At 56.5% G+C, this 15,180-nt stretch overlaps 1 protein-coding gene across 1 annotated transcript in view; it reads right to left on the bottom strand.

Annotated features, from left to right (window-relative positions):
• The window catches only part of CEP104 (centrosomal protein 104), a 27,203-nt gene extending 12,023 nt beyond the window's left edge, over window positions 1-15,180 (bottom strand). Inside the window, 12 exon segments of the mRNA XM_077763887.1 lie at window positions 124-300; window positions 1,835-2,008; window positions 2,627-2,794; window positions 3,384-3,578; window positions 5,314-5,532; window positions 6,640-6,795; window positions 7,199-7,367; window positions 9,668-9,744; window positions 10,038-10,100; window positions 11,749-11,887; window positions 12,232-12,405; window positions 15,058-15,180. Coding sequence (XP_077620013.1) covers window positions 124-300; window positions 1,835-2,008; window positions 2,627-2,794; window positions 3,384-3,578; window positions 5,314-5,532; window positions 6,640-6,795; window positions 7,199-7,367; window positions 9,668-9,744; window positions 10,038-10,100; window positions 11,749-11,887; window positions 12,232-12,405; window positions 15,058-15,170 — 1,824 coding nt within the window. The 5' untranslated portion in view covers window positions 15,171-15,180.

Below are 15,180 nucleotides of genomic sequence, written 5' to 3'. Positions count from 1 at the left end.
CTGTTTTTCTGAAGTCATTCATTCATTCATTCATTCACTCACCAAACACTGACTGGACGCAGCACACTCCAGGGCCACCTCTGGTGCGGAGGCCACGGCAGCACGGGCCCGGTGCACACTTACCTCCATCACGTTATCGATGCTGAAACCCGTGCTCCCGGTGCCCAGGTCCTTCAGGAGCCGGGCCAGGAGGTCCATCTGACTCACTGCCAGGTGAGCCGAAGAGTTGGCTTTTAATGGCTGGACCAAGTAATGGGGGATAATCTGCAGACACCTAACCTCCTTAAACAAGGCCATTTCCTGTAAAAACCAACATAACTTGTTAATTTTTACTGGAAAATGTTAGAGACAACTTAGTATAATTTAGCGTGATCCTCAAAGTAAGCACTGAAGGAAAAAAATAGGGAATCAAAAATGGTAGTAAAATCATTTACCGATAACAAGCTCACATTTCTATTTAAGGGGTACTGATGAAAACTAAAACCCTAAAGGAGCCTGGGGGGCTCAGTCGGTTCAGCGTCCGGCTCTTGATTTCAGCTCAGGTCACGAGCCCAGGGTCATGGGATTAAGCCCTGTGTCGGGCTCTGTGCTGAGCACGGAGCCTGCTTCAGATTCTGTCTCAGCCGCTCTCTCCCCACTCACACTCACTCTCTCTCAGAAACAAAAAACCCTAAAGCATAGGAAATAAAGCCACGATCACCCGGGGATAAATGAAAGATTTATACAAAACATGTTCTAAAACTTAAGATTTCTCTTCTCAGGATTTCCCAACTTTAAGTAAAAGGCTTCCTAATTTCTAAAATTCTAAAAGAGACGGCTGCCACATGAGATTTAAGGAATGCCAAGAGAGAGCACGGGGTGCAGGCCGCTGGCGGATGTGGCCCCCGGTGGGCTCACAGGACAGCGTGCGTGTCTGCCGGCAATTAACAAGTCTTCCTGTAATTAACCTATTTATCACTTAGCGGCAGGAGGAAAGGTGATAAGATAGCGGAGCATGTGGGCTGCAACATAGAAAGAGATCCGTTTTCAGCAGTCTGCGGCCACGTGACCCCAGCCTCCCGTTTTGCCAGCAGTTCCCTTCATGTCTGGGCCCCGGAGGGACTCCGCACGCAAACGGGGGAGAGAAGAAAAGCGGGAGCGACCTGAGAGCCGTGTGGGCGGCGGACCCCTGCCCACGACACGTTCACAGCCGGCCCGCCATCCACTCTCATTTTCAACAGACCTTTTGGAGGCTGCCATCTCCCCTGAACCGAGTCACAAATAAAGGCAGTGTCTGTTGGACTGAGCGTCACTTTTACCTCATAGTGTAACTCCCTCCTCTTCCGTTCTCAACAACAAACTCGTGTTTGTTAAACAAAACGACAGAAGCGGTTCTTCATGCTAGAAAAAGGATCATCTGAGAAACTACGACCGCTCTGGACTCCTTCCCGACAGAATATTCACGCGATTTGTAGACCTGCTGAAGCCCGAACGTGGGCCTCAGGGTGAGAGCTCCTGGGTATTTCCCACAATGCCTGGCCCAGGGGAGGCGCGTTTGTGGGAAGAACACAGCTACTTAGATCAAGGTCATGACACATCTATTACCTCCTTGCCCCCAACTTCCTATTCTGGTTTCGTTTCCCATCTATTTCTACCAGAAGTTACTAGCGTGTGTCAGGAGACCGCCGACCGCACTTCCCAAGGCTTCCGTCTGCGGGAAAACTCAGCATTCGGAGCACAAGGAGCAGACGGCAGGGAGTCACGGAGGAGAGTCGGTAACGCAGGCATCAGGGAGGGCCAACGGCTGTACCGACACGCCGTCACCTACCCTTCAAGTGTCAGGGTGGAGTCGTACCTGAATGAAATTGGAAGCCGTGACCCGCAGGCGAGCAGAGGAGTCTCCCGTCCTGGTGAGCAGAACAGGGAGCGTTCGCTCCACACAGTGGGCGGTTTCAAGCTTACTCAGTTTGTGTTTGGGAATATACTGCGTAATTATCATTTTCAACAACCTCAGAGAAGCCTGGAAGACCTAAAAGAAAAGTGAGAAGAGTGGAGCAGCTGCTGTGACACGCCCCGGGAACGGTGCTCCCCGGGAACGGCGCTCCCCGGGAACAGCGAACATGAACGTTATGTAGAAGACTGCGCGCAGATGGAGGGGCTGGAGAGGGCAAACTGCAAACTGCTTCCTCAACACGGCGCCTCAGTCAGGGAAGATGTGTGCTCACACCTTGCGGGTCAGGAAGCACCCCGCTTTGCCCGGGCCCAGACGCCTGACCTTCCTGTCCGGCTGGGGAAGTGCAGAAGGCAGTGCAGCCGCGCGAGCTCAAGCCCACGGCCCCGGCAGGCTCAGTGGGTTCAGGAGCAGCCAAGTAAAAACAGGTGGTGACACATAAAAACACCAACCGAGTGGCAGGCACGGGGAAGTGGCCTCGGCGAGCGCTGGCTTTAAAGAGCGTGGCGGAGCTGATGTGGTCCGCGAGCTGGAGTGCGGCCAGGCGGAGGCAGGCGCCGCAGGCCCTTCCCTGAGCTTGCCTCGTGCTGGAGACCCCGATTCCCAGCGACGCGCGGCACCTCCTCCCGGGCTACCCCCAGCCCTGGGGCACCCCACTCGCAGAGCCGGGGCCGTCGAGGGGCGGAGGGGCCTCACCGGGGTCACGAGGTCTCTGATGGCTCTCCTGACGAGGAAGATGGATGCTCGCAGGACGCTCTTCAGCTCCTCCCTGGGGGTCCCGGCAGGCATCTGCGTCAGCTGCTTACACAGCGCGAGCAGCGCATCCTCCCGGCACGACCACGTCTTGGAATAGGCCCCGGCGACCTGCCACGACCGAGGCCTGCCTTACTTGGAGCAGACGCTTCAGGGACGGCCCCGCCACCCCAGGCCCTGCGACCCGAGCCTCTGTTTGTTTCAGATGGAGAAAAATCTCTTGTAAGAACAGAATAAACATGTGCGCTTAAAGAAACAATTTCCCTAACGTGGAACCCAAAGGCCCTGATGAAATACCGACAGTGTCAAGTTCCACCAGGAGAAATACCGTGAGGCTGGGGAGGCTGGGGACCAGTGGGTTAGGGGACCAGGANGGGGTCAATTCAGTAAGGAGACTCTGCCACCTTCTGTTTCGCTTGGCTGTCATCCCCCCGGAATCAGCAGGTGTTCCGGAAGGGGCAGAGTTTCAACACCGGCTCCGGCAGTACTAGACAGAAACACCCAGTCTTCAACACTCATTCACAAAATCTTGATTCTAGCTTACTTTCTGCTGTTTCATACAATTAACAACTTTCGGAAGACTTCGACTGAACAATGAGGACAACAGAGAGCCAAGGACGTCTCAGATGTGGAGCCCCGGGCACTTCCCCACCCTCGTCCCTCCCCGTGACACGCACCCGCCCGCGTGTCCCCTTGTTACCAGGGCTTCTCCGAGCACGTCCACGGCAGGGCCGGCCTCTCTCAACGCCTTCTCTGTCAAGGGCTCCGGCTCCCCGGGAGCACCTCCTCCGGGAGGCTCGTTGCCATCCGAGTCACCCTTCTCTGGCTCCAGGGCTGCCGCAGGCTGCTTCCGGGCAGCAGGAAGGGGCCGCTCATCATAGGGCACGGCCTGTGGCTGTGGGAGAGGAAGGGCGGCTGTGGTGCTTCCGGGGCCTCCCCCACTGCCAACACCGGGTCTACACTGCGGGCTCCCTGCCCTGCACTTAACCTGGTCTAAATGACGGTATGTCGCTAAGTATCAGTTTCATCAGATTAGAATACTTTATGTGACAATTCAATACAAACACTAGACAGGGTCTCGATTCCTTTCTAAGCTCACTGTAGACCTAACGAGAAAGTGACACATGTTCTGCGTCAACTGCTATTTTCCGCTAGTAATTACAGTTCAACAGACATGCAGCGGACTAGGGTACAAGTCATGCTTTCTTGGCAAGCCTTGTTTTTTCCGCACTTTATGACACAGAAATAGTGATCATGCCTCACGGTAAACGTGTTCATCACCTGGCAAACTTCTACGAAAGACAGGCAGCCGGGCCCACGGCTGTGACAGCCTTCGGTTCTGCCTCCTGGCGCTCCGGGCGGGTGCCCGGCCTCACAGATGCCCCTGGGCTGCCAGCCCAAGCAGTGGGCCAGACGGACTCCCGCCTCCCGGGGCGTCCATCCCCATGCGGAGACAGACACACACTCAACAAGTTGTATGTGGCAGACTTTCGGGAAATTAAGTGAGAACAGAGATTCCGCACTCACTTCCTGAGGCAGGTGTCACTGTGACACCGACTGGACAGGGGACTCTTCACTCACACCTCACACCCGCTGAGACGTGAACTGGGGGTACACCGTGTGCGAGGCAGGTCCTCGTCTAAGATGGACTCCGCTGTAAAGCACGCTGATGCGCCAACAAGGGGACGTTAGAGCATCACGCACTGAAGCATAGGTATGACTTAAAGTGGTAATAAAGTTACAGACAAGATGCTCCTGGGGAGGGGTGACAGGGACCCTCAAAGTCCTGCACGGGGAGGCCAGCCACACGAGTGCTGTCCTCTCGAGCTTTCCTGGGCCTTGGGCTGCAGCAGACACTCCCTGCCTCCCCTTCCGGAGGCCACCGGCCACACCACCCAGCGCATTGGCAGGAGCCCTGGCGAGGCCCCCCTCTCGTCTGCTTCTGGGCTAGGACGTGACCGATATGTTCAGGTGCATACTCTCCCCTTGGACGGGACGCTGGGCGCACCTGAAGCCACATGACGGCTCCAGCCACAGGGCACCTGGGACCCACAGGAAGCAGGGTTGAGACAGGAAGGCAGTGGACATTGAGGACCCTGCCGAGCTGCTGAATCAAACCAACCCCAAATCCACACAATCCCTCAAGCCCCTCATTATGGAAGCCAGCAGGCCCCCAGGCTGAGGCCGGGTTTTCTGGTACCTATGACACAGAAGCTTCTGGAAGTACAGTAACCTTGCACTTGTGACAAGCACATGACTCGTACTGTGGTTCTACTGAAGGCAGCTGAAGTTAGGTCTGTGCAAACACCATCTCATTCATTCCTGGAAGCAATCTTTCCAGCCGCTGCTTGCGCCTCCTCACGGGTGAAGCAGCGGCTGAGGAGGCTGCGTGTCCCAGGCCCCGGCAGGTGGGAGGCCTGGCCAGTCCGAGTGCAGACAGGGTCTCCCCAGGAGGGGTGATGGCCTGCTGGCTGCTTAGGCTTCGGACTGAGTGACGGGCCGGGGTGGGGGGCCGCTGTGCGCTGATCCCCGTACCCCGATCCCCATGCTGGGGGAGCCCCAGCACCACGCGGGTCCTTATGACGTGTCAGGTGAGCGTGCTGCACACAGCGTGAAGCCGAGTTACCTACGTGGGTCCTGAGGCGAGGGTCCGCGGCGGGTGGCGGCTGGTCCACTGCAGCGGGCTGGGGGCCCAGGGGTTGTGCCGGAGGCTTTTCCTGGAGGAAGGGCTCTGCCCGCCGGCTTTCCGACGCTCTGTCCTCTTGCGGGTCAGGGAGCACTGGCTGCTGGTGGCGGGGACTGCCGGAGCGCGCCAGGGGCTGCAGGGGCGGGGCAGGAGGCCTTCGCATCTGGGGAGAAACGGGACCCTTCATTCCCAGGGCTGCTGCCACACCATTCTTGTGGGGGGGAGGGCGCGACAGTTGAGGAAGGCAGAGCGACCGCCTGCCCGGACGGCGGCCCCCAGTCTGTCACACCCCTTACCCGTCTCTCGATGGCTGTGCACCACGGAAGTGGTGGCACGCCGGAGCACCAGTGTGCCTGGGGGGACAGTGGCCGGGTCACTCCAGTGCGGAAGGGCGCATGCACACCGGCCAGGGAAGAGAGGTGCGTGCGGCAGGAAGCACCTGGTGAGACCCGAACCCGGCACTGGCGTGTGCTCTGCAGCTGCGAAAGCTCATCTGTGTCACCACGACATCAGCACGCGCCGGGCACGGAGGGAAGTGTGCCAGACAACCTCCTCTAATGTGCACCACTTAAACAGGATCAAGAAACTGAGGCCCAGGGTGGCCAAGGAATTGCCCTGAAATCACACTGCCAGCAACGGGGCCGGATCCGAGGCCCGCACGCCCGTGGCAGGGTCTGCACTCTCACCCACGGCTCCACCGTGAGGCTCGGGACCTCAGTTTCCTGCCCGGTACTATGGGATGGGCACCACCCGCCCACAGGGGCTCTAAAGATCCGTGGCACCGCGTCTCCCAGGAAACAGGCTGGACAAGCCGAGGCTGTCAGGACTGTGCACGCTCGACACTCCCGGGCCACAAGACAACGTGGGGAGGGCCGTCATCGGTTCATTATACAAACCAGGAAACCGAGCTGGGGAGACGCAGCGAGATGTCGGGCCTGCGCATTCCCGCCGCCTCTACCCCGAGTCTTCCCGCACGTCCAGCACCTCCCACCTCCCACCTCCCACCGTAGGCTGCAGGAGCTCAAGTCACCTATCTTGTTTTGATTTTTTAATTAAAAAAGTTTTTTTTTTAATTTTAGAAAAGAGCAGGTGCGCGCACATGCACAAGCGGGGGAGGGAGGCAGAGGGAGCGAGGGAATCCCCAGCAGGCGCAGCGACTGGCACGGAGCCGACACGGGGCTCGATCCCCGGACCAGGAGGGCCGGCCGCGTCTCATGAGCGCACCCTGCCGGTGAGCGGACCCCAGGGCGGGGCTGCCCCGCGCACCCACCAGCTCGGCGTCCACCAGGCTGTGCAGCCGCAGCTGCTCGTACACCTGGCCGCGGAAGCGCTCCATCTGCTGCTTCTTCTCCTTGGCGCGGTCGTAGTCCTCCTTCTCCACCGCGCAGCGCTTCTCCACCTCGTAGCGCCCCAGGCGCTCGCCCACCTGAAGCACACAGGGTCCCCCTGCGTCACGCGGGCCTGCAGCCGGCTTGGGGGCAAGACTCAGGTGACGGGGCACCGCTCGCAGGGGGCAGCGGCCACGCGGGCCTCGGGGTGGGGGCGCTGCTTGTCCCTGCGCCAGCGTCTAAGAACCTGGGCGCCTCCCGGGGTCCACAAGCCTCTGAGGCTCCCTAGCACTTCAGGACGGCCCGTGGCCTCCAGGACCAGGTCTGGAGAGTCCCCCGTGCCCTCACTTTCGCTTTATCCAGGGGCTGGAATGTCCCTAACTTCATTTTGCTTATGTATTTGGACCCGCCCTAACGTCCGCAGGCCTCTGTGGTGCCTCGTCGGGGTCACGGAGGGCCCTCCCACAGAACGGAGGGGACCGCTCTCTCCAGGAGCAGTACCTTTTGCAAATCAGCAATAGCTTGTTTTAGCTTCTTGGCATAGTCGTAACGTTCCTTTTGGACAGCTTCGCGTTTTCTTTCATCTAGTTTGCGTATAATCTGGGCAACTTCGGGATCTTGGTACATATCGAAAGCTAAGTCATCCAGTGGAGAAATATAGTCGGATTTCCTGAAGGAAAGAAACGGGTATTTCAGAGCGGACTTGGCAGTGGCAGAGGGAGCCCCCGTGGGCCCAGGGCCGGAGGCACATGCACACACGCGGGCTCCCACCACGTCTGCTCCTGGAGCGCTCCTGCCTCAGACGGCGGAGGCTCAGCAAACCTGAACGGGCTTCAGGTCGCCCAGCTCTCAGCGCGAGCAGGCATTCCTGACTCCACAGCTTATGCTCTTGACCATTAATTAGACTGTACTTGGGGCATCTGAGCCCTTACTGCAGTCATTCTTCAACAGATATTTCTAGTGCAGACTCTGTGTCCAGCTCTGTTCCAGGCACTGCGGACATGAATGCATGTGAATCATCTGAAGAATGGGGAAAACCTGAACCACAACAAACAGACTGCCAGTCCCCATCCTTAAGGTGTCTGACCTGGTGGGGCCAGGAGTCCAGGCTGACAGCTCAGAGCCTGGAGCTGCTTCAGATTCTGTGTCTCCCTCTCTCTCTGACCCTCCCCTGCTCACATTCTGTCTCTGTCTCCTTCAAAAGTAAATAAACATTAAAAAAAAATTTATATATAGGTACATTTTGATGAAAATATTATTTGTCATAAAAACCTGGTTGTCTGATAGCCCCAAATAGGTCACAGGACAACACCGTCGTTCACAGCCCCCTAGCCCTTCCGCACGCCCTGGAATTCAGCACACCACCAGACCTGGTGGGCGGGGTCAGCTTTAGCAGCTTAGAACAATGTCCGTTAATCTCAATGATGGGCAGGGAGAGAGGACAGCCAGGGGCACCTGGGTGGCTCAGTCAGTTAAGCACCCAACTTTGCCTCATGTCTTGGTCTTACAGTTCATGAATTCAAGCCCTGTGTCGGGTGAACTTAAGCCCCACTTTGGGCTCTGCACGGTGAGGAGCCTCTATGGGACACTCTCTCTCTCTTTCTCTCTCTGCTCCTTGCTCACTCTTAACCTCCCTTTCAAAAAAAAAAAGTCAGTGACGACCAGGCAGTAACATGCTTTGCTACTAGTACAAAATTAACTACTTCCACCTAAACGTATTATATACTCTTCAAAGTTGCTTTGCCCCGAAGTCCTAGAGATGAAAGCAAAGACTTCATCTCACTATGAAAATGCCACAAAGAGAAGCGTGGCACCTGTCCTCTGGGTCTGTGGTCGCAATTCCAGGGCGCTGGGCAGCTTCAGGAGCACAGGTCTCCACATGGCCCACAGCGTCCCTGGTGGTGACCTGGCCACCTTCACATCTGGCGCCGCCGCTCGGCACAGTACACAAGCTTCTCACGGACCCCTCTGCACCTTCAGCAAAGCCCTGCGGGTGAGTCAGGATGGGCACACTGCAGTCTGCCGCTCCAGCTGGCTAACTTGATAAAGAACTGATGTAACAGAGTCCACATAACCCGAAGAACTTCTGTGGGAGCTACTAATGTCCCCGGGTGGGTATGGCTGCCCCTGTTCTGGCGCTTCACTGAGGGCAGAGCCGCGGAGCTGTCGGGGGCGGGGGGGGGTGCTGACAGACGCGGAGGGATCGCTGTGTCCGTCCTCACCGAGAATGGTAAGGAGGGCCCCACTGTCACTCTGTGGGCGCAGGGAGCGTCTGCAGGAGGCCGAGCGGCCTGTGGAGGTGAGAGGTGACTCTCCTCACTAATTTTATACACATGAAGGGACAGTGTCCCTACTCACACCCACCCTGTGACAGCCAGGCGGCGGGCCCGGGAGGCTCCGCAGGAGGCAAGCCAGTCCAGGCTGCCAGCACAGAGTAATTCGTTCCCAAGCCAGACTCCTCTGCCCGTGTACATACGGACAGATTCCCTCTGTGGCTCAGGAGGCATTTGTGAGCCAAGCACACACACCGGTGGACGGTGAGCCTCGCTCCCAGGGGAGCCTCCCCTGGGCCTGCAGCTTGGCCGTCACGGGGTGCGTGTGAGTGGGGAGTGTTTAAAGCAGACGTAAGATGAAGGCTGCAGAACTGATAATCCGGGTCAACTAATTCCTTTAATTCTTACCTAGGAAGTTGCCTGTGCCAACAAAGTATCAAAGGGTGGCTGACAGCTCTTTTACCTGCTTGCATTTTAGGAGCTTTCCAGTAATACCTGAGCACACGAGGAAGGAGGGTGTCTAGAAAGGGCAGTAAATGAAGGTGTGCTAGGAAAACAGTGACCTAAGTCTGTAAGTCAATCCCATCAGGGGCTAGCTCAGAACTGAACCGGAGAGAATCCTCTGGAGGTGACTCACGCTTTGGTGATTCTGTGGAGCGTCGTAAGAGTTGGTGGCCTTGGGAGGAGGGACTCTTACCCCGTACAAGTTCCTTCCAGGGCTGGGTCCTCGGTGTTGTGCCCCAGATAATGATCAATCAGCTTCTCTCTGGAGGTCTTTGGGAGCAAAACATTCTGCTTAGCGCCTCAGAGGAAAACAGGAACAACATGAAAACTTAACTAAGAGGTGACGTGATAGGAAGGTGTCAGTGGGCTTCAAGGGCCCTAGTCTTTTGGAAGGACAGTTCAAATTCTTGAGTAAGAGGAACTGCAACTGCTAAAAATCATCTGCTACTTATTCAACAATTTTATAGAGATTTTCAAGAGGGCACTTTCTGTGGCAAAAGTGATCAATCCCCTCTTGCTAGACATACATTTTCTTCTCCAGGAATGAAACTTCCCAAACTTACAATATTGCTTTCATCACCAAACTCTGCAGGGTCTCCAATGATGTTTACTGCAACCAGAGCAACCTAAGGGAGAGTTAACCAACAGAAATTAAGTATCCGATGCTTGCAACGCCCCCCCCATCACAAGCTGCCCACTCACACGTCATCAAGTAGGATGATGGACACCGAAGCACCTTAACTATAAAATGTCAAGCTACCATATAGAAGCATCATGAATCGTTTCTACAAATTACGTAAGTTAATATTCTAATGCCAAATTGAGTGGCTATTTTTTTTTAATGTTTTATTTATTTCTGAGAGAGAGAGAGAGAGACAGCGTGAGCAGGGGAGGGTCAGAGAGAGAGACCCAGGATCTGAAACAGTCTTCAGTCTCTGAGCTGTCAGCACAGAGCCTGACGCGGGGCTCGAACTCACGAACTGTGAGATCATGACCTGAGCCCGTCAGAGGCTCAACTGACTGAGCCACCCAGGCGCCCCCAAGTGGCTGTTTTAAGGTCTAAAGTATATTAAAACAATAAAGGCTAAAAAACCTCCACAGTTTTAATGTAGCCTCGTGTTGAACTGTCCGCTCAGTCAAGTACGGGGGCCCATCTATACGATCTTGGTAAACTAGACAATGAACTGAAAGTCTACATTAACACAGCTCAGTTTGTCTAGGGCAGTGCTTCCCTGAGGGGAGGAGTCCCCTTCCCACATCTGCTGAGAATCACTAGCAGAATGAAGTGAGCTGGTTCATGCACCCAAGACGGGGTGCAGGAAGTAATCAATCTTCTAGTTTATGGTCAAGCACAGCTGCAATGGACCAAGTAATGTCTCAGAGCTCGCCTCCGAGTCACTGGCTGAATATAAAACTTTGATTTGGTGGAACATTTCCATTCCTCTTGGAGGGGGCAGGGAGTGTTGAAAGTATCTGCACTAATTAAGAGTCTGCCGTGGACAAAATTGATTTCTACCACGTTAATCAGGCCAAAAAACAAAACGAAACTAAAGCAGAGAAAAGAAAAAGAAAAAGAAAGATGGGAAGGGAGAGAGGAAGATGAGAATGAGTATTTACTTGGAGCTTGACTATATGCAACATTTAATCACACCCCCAATTTCTACCAGGGGATTTATCTTGCAAAATCTACTGGGTTTATCTAGAAGAGTGTCATCTAACAGAAACAGTTCAAGTCACATAGGTAATTTTAAATTTTCTTTTCTTTTTTTTTTGAGTTTATTTATTTATTTTGTGAGAGAGAGAGAGAGAGCACACAAGGGCGAGGCAGAGAGAGAGAATCCCAAGCAGGCTCTTCACTGTCAGTGCAGAGTCCCACACGGGGCTCAGTCACACAAACCGTGAGATCATGACCTGAGCCAAAACCAAGAGTCAGAGGCTTAACTGACTGAGCCCCCCAGGAGCCCCAGGTTTTCTAATGGACACAGTAAAAAAAAATGTAAACAGAAGCTGATGACGTTTTCTTAGCATAGCCATAACACTAAACTTAGCCTAACCATAACAGTATCATTTCACTGCAAAACTGATTCTTTTCCTCACGTGAAGCCTCTGAACTCGAGTGTCCAGTTAACCCATGTGGCCACTTGCACTTGGGCGGCCGGGCCCCAGAGTGTACCATCTGCGGGTAGCAGTGTCCTGATGGGATGGCGTGGCTCTGAAGGATTTACCACCCTTCCACAGAAGTTTCCATCTTAAAGAAAGACTNCCGTGTCTCACCTGATTATATATGTTGTATTATTTGATGTGGTTTTCGTGAAAAGTCAGCTTGAGAAACTGTCCCACCGCATCCACGTAGACGGACTTCAGCTCCCGGGCTCTGCAGCCCGTCTTCTCGTTGTCACAGAGAGAGACGTAGCTGAAAGAGAGTCACGCCAGAGTCACACTGACAGGGACTGTCCTGACTACTGAACTTCACAGGGTTAGAGAAACGCTAAGTCTAGAGTGGACATGCTGGGAAAAACCCCGAAACTGTACTCTAACCAGTCTTCTCACACCAAGTTCCAGATTTGAAGGCGAGACGAGCACCACGGACGAAGTGACAGCCCTGCTTACGGAGCGCATTGTACGTGGGGCCACTGCTCAGACACGGGGAACCCCAGCACCAAACGCACGCCTGTGACACGGGACCGGCCGCAGGGGGCGATCATCGGTCTGCATCGCGCTGAGGCAGGGAGTCAGGNCCTTCCACGGCGTCCTCACCCGAGCCTTCGAAAGCGCTCCGCCTGATAGGGCGCCAAGTACTCGGGCAGGCTCTCGCTGACGTAGAACTCCACTTTGCTGGGGATCATGTACTGGTGGGCGAGCAGCTGCAGCTTCCGTACCCGGCACCTCTCCACCATCTGAAGGACGATCTCTTGTGGAAACTGACAGAATCTGAAAGCAAACGGTCGTCTTTCCCACACGGTTATGGCAGCGGTTTCCAGCCACCTGCGTGGCGCTCCCCACGCGGCCAGGCGGACCGGGTGCTGACGTGAGGGCCCCACGCAGCGCCGCTGCCCCCTCGAGCCTCCAGCTTCACCAGGCGGGGCTGAAGCTCTAGTTCCCACCCGAACTGCCTGAGTCAGACTCTTTGCAGCTAGAAAACGGTCCAAAATGAAGCCTGAAGTTTACCATGGGATCAATACTTCAGTCTAAGAGGCCGTGCTGGCGGGCAGGACACAGGCCAAAGGCTTTTCCACAGGAGCCGAGACGCTCTGGGAAAACCACCTGCTTCGCAAATCCTGAGTGAGGAACGCTCTGCAGGAATCAACACCGAAACAGCGCCGCGCCTGCCGGTGGTCCACGGGGGACGCCGACGACTCACCGCCGCAGAGCCTGTCATTGTGCTCAGTGAGCGCCACAGAGCATTAGAAACCTACGGGCAGCGAGTCCGAGAACCACAGTGTCGCACAGACCTCGCGCTGTGGGACCCGATACCGATGAGCAACAGAGCACAGCGTTCAGGCAGTAGGTGCCGCAGCCGCTGAGCTGGCCCGCCCCGGACCACCACAGCAGTGGGGCATCCACGGATGGAAGGAAAGACTCGGCGGCCTCTGGGCGTGCCCCCCACTCCTGCCCCCTGGCCGTGCTCCCGGCCCCTCTCCACCACCTCTCCCAGCAGCCTCCATCTCCACTGAGAAGATGGGAGCCTCAGATGGGGCTGTCTGCACCGCTCCCCGAATGGGGTGGCGCTCCCCGAATGGGGTGGCGCTCCCCGAATGGGGTGGTGTCCTGCTGGTGCCCCGCCCCCCACTCAGCCCCCTGAACTGCGCTAGAGCAGTTCTCCCAGCATCTCCCAGCAGCACACGCTCTAGAAGCCCCCATCATCAGGAAGCCCTCCTGTGACCAGGCATCCCTCTCAGCTCCCGCGCCAGTGCCTGGCTGCCAACGTCCACAGGAGCCGTCTGTGGCCACCAGCCCGGCTGTGTCCTGCACGCCCTGCCCAGCCCTCCAGGGCCTGGCCCACACTCCCACAGCTGACTCACCAGGGCCGCCTGCGGCGCGGCCCCTGGCGACCTCCTACCTTAGGGCGCCCTCCCCTGGGCTGGGCTCCAGGCTCCTTGCTCCGGGCGCTCACCATGGGGGCCTATCTGACCAGTTAGAGACCTCCTGCTTGTTGAGGAGCCCCAACTCTGCATCCCCCAGCCCAAGCCTACGACCCGGCTGTGACCTGGTGTCCACCTGACACCTGACAGGCGTCATTAGATGTGACAGACAAAAGCTCCTGACCCCCTGCTGCCTCCCCATCCCGCGCAGCCAGTCTCCGAGGCCCCCTGCTTTGCCAGCTGGGGCCGCCCTCCTCCCCCCACTGCTGCACAGAGTGCCCGCCTCGCAGCAGCGCGACAGAAAAGAGGAAGGAAGCCTGCACCAGGCCGAGCGCAGGAGAGTCTGCTCGGCCTCTACTCCAGTCTGAGGGATGGGCAGGGGTGGTGGGGGCGGGTGAGCACAGACAGGATGGACTCTGGCCCCGCAGGCACAGTCCCCAGGGATCTGCCAGCACCGAGCTTGCCAAGATGGAAAGCTCGTGAGAGACGGGTGCATCCGGGGCAGGAGGGCCGCTAGCAAACCGAGCAGCTTGCGACTCGAGCCTCCTCAGCCCTTCACGGCGCGGCTTTCAACACTGGACACAGCTACAGTTTTCAACCGTAAGCATGTATATAACAGCCAGCAGAGAGGTCATTCGGGACATAAGGACACTCTGAAAAATCCTGTATTAGAAAGAAAAAAAAATCCTCCAAAATTATTTAAAGAAAAATGAGAAACCGAACAAAAATGAGAAGTTCTACACTTTTTAAAATCCTTCAAAAACCGGGCCCATGAACCAGTTATTCAAATGTAGCTTCTGTTTCGTGCATGCATCAAAGCTGCCCCTGAAGGACGCTGAAGAGGTGACCAACCTGACTGAAGGGCGAGACGAGAGGCGTCACCACTGGGGGGGCGGGGGGGGGCGCACGGGGGAGCCGGCCCTGCAGGCAGGAGGCCTGTCGGGCGCTTGGTCTCTGGGACAGCTATGTTCCACCTGTAGCAGACACTGACGCCCTCCGGGGAAAAGGCTTAGTTTCAGAAAAACACTAACTCGTACTCTGTCACTCAGGCACTGGATGGTTTAAAAGGTGTACGAATGTTCAAGACGATCGTTTGCAAGGGACGTTCTTGGTTGAAGTTGGGGGCTAACAAAGCCCTAACCACAGGCGCTCAGCGGTGACAGCAGGGGACCTGCAGACACACAGCTCGGCACAGGGCACCGGGCGCGGAGAGGGCGCGAGGCCTGCGGACAGTCAGGTGAGACAGTTACAGCCACGGCAGTCAGGTTCCCCTCTCCCCCCACCTGTACGTTTCTGAAGCCAACGGCACTGAATGCTTTGAGGGGAAAAGATCCAATAGATTTTCTTTACAAACAGAAAGAAGAGACCGTCCACCATGTCACCACGCGGACGGCCCCGCGGCATGGACTTGGCCGTGTGGTTCTGAGGCCCGGGTCGGAATAGAGCAGAAGCGCAGCAGGAAGGGAGCCCGCCGCCCACCGTGGCCCCCGGCCCGGCCCACCTGGGTGACCTCCACCCGCTGACGGTGGGTGCGTGGACCATGAGTTCCCGGGCACTGAAGCCGTTCTCGTGTCCAGAGGAGCTGACGACGACGAAGCCAATCTTGTGCGGCATCCTGGGCGCC

This window comes from Crocuta crocuta, unplaced genomic scaffold (assembly GCF_008692635.1).
Source record: "Crocuta crocuta isolate KB4526 unplaced genomic scaffold, BGI_CrCroc_1.0 scaffold13, whole genome shotgun sequence".
Lineage (NCBI taxonomy): Eukaryota > Metazoa > Chordata > Mammalia > Carnivora > Hyaenidae > Crocuta > Crocuta crocuta.
This window is presented reverse-complemented; position numbering and strand designations above follow the sequence as displayed.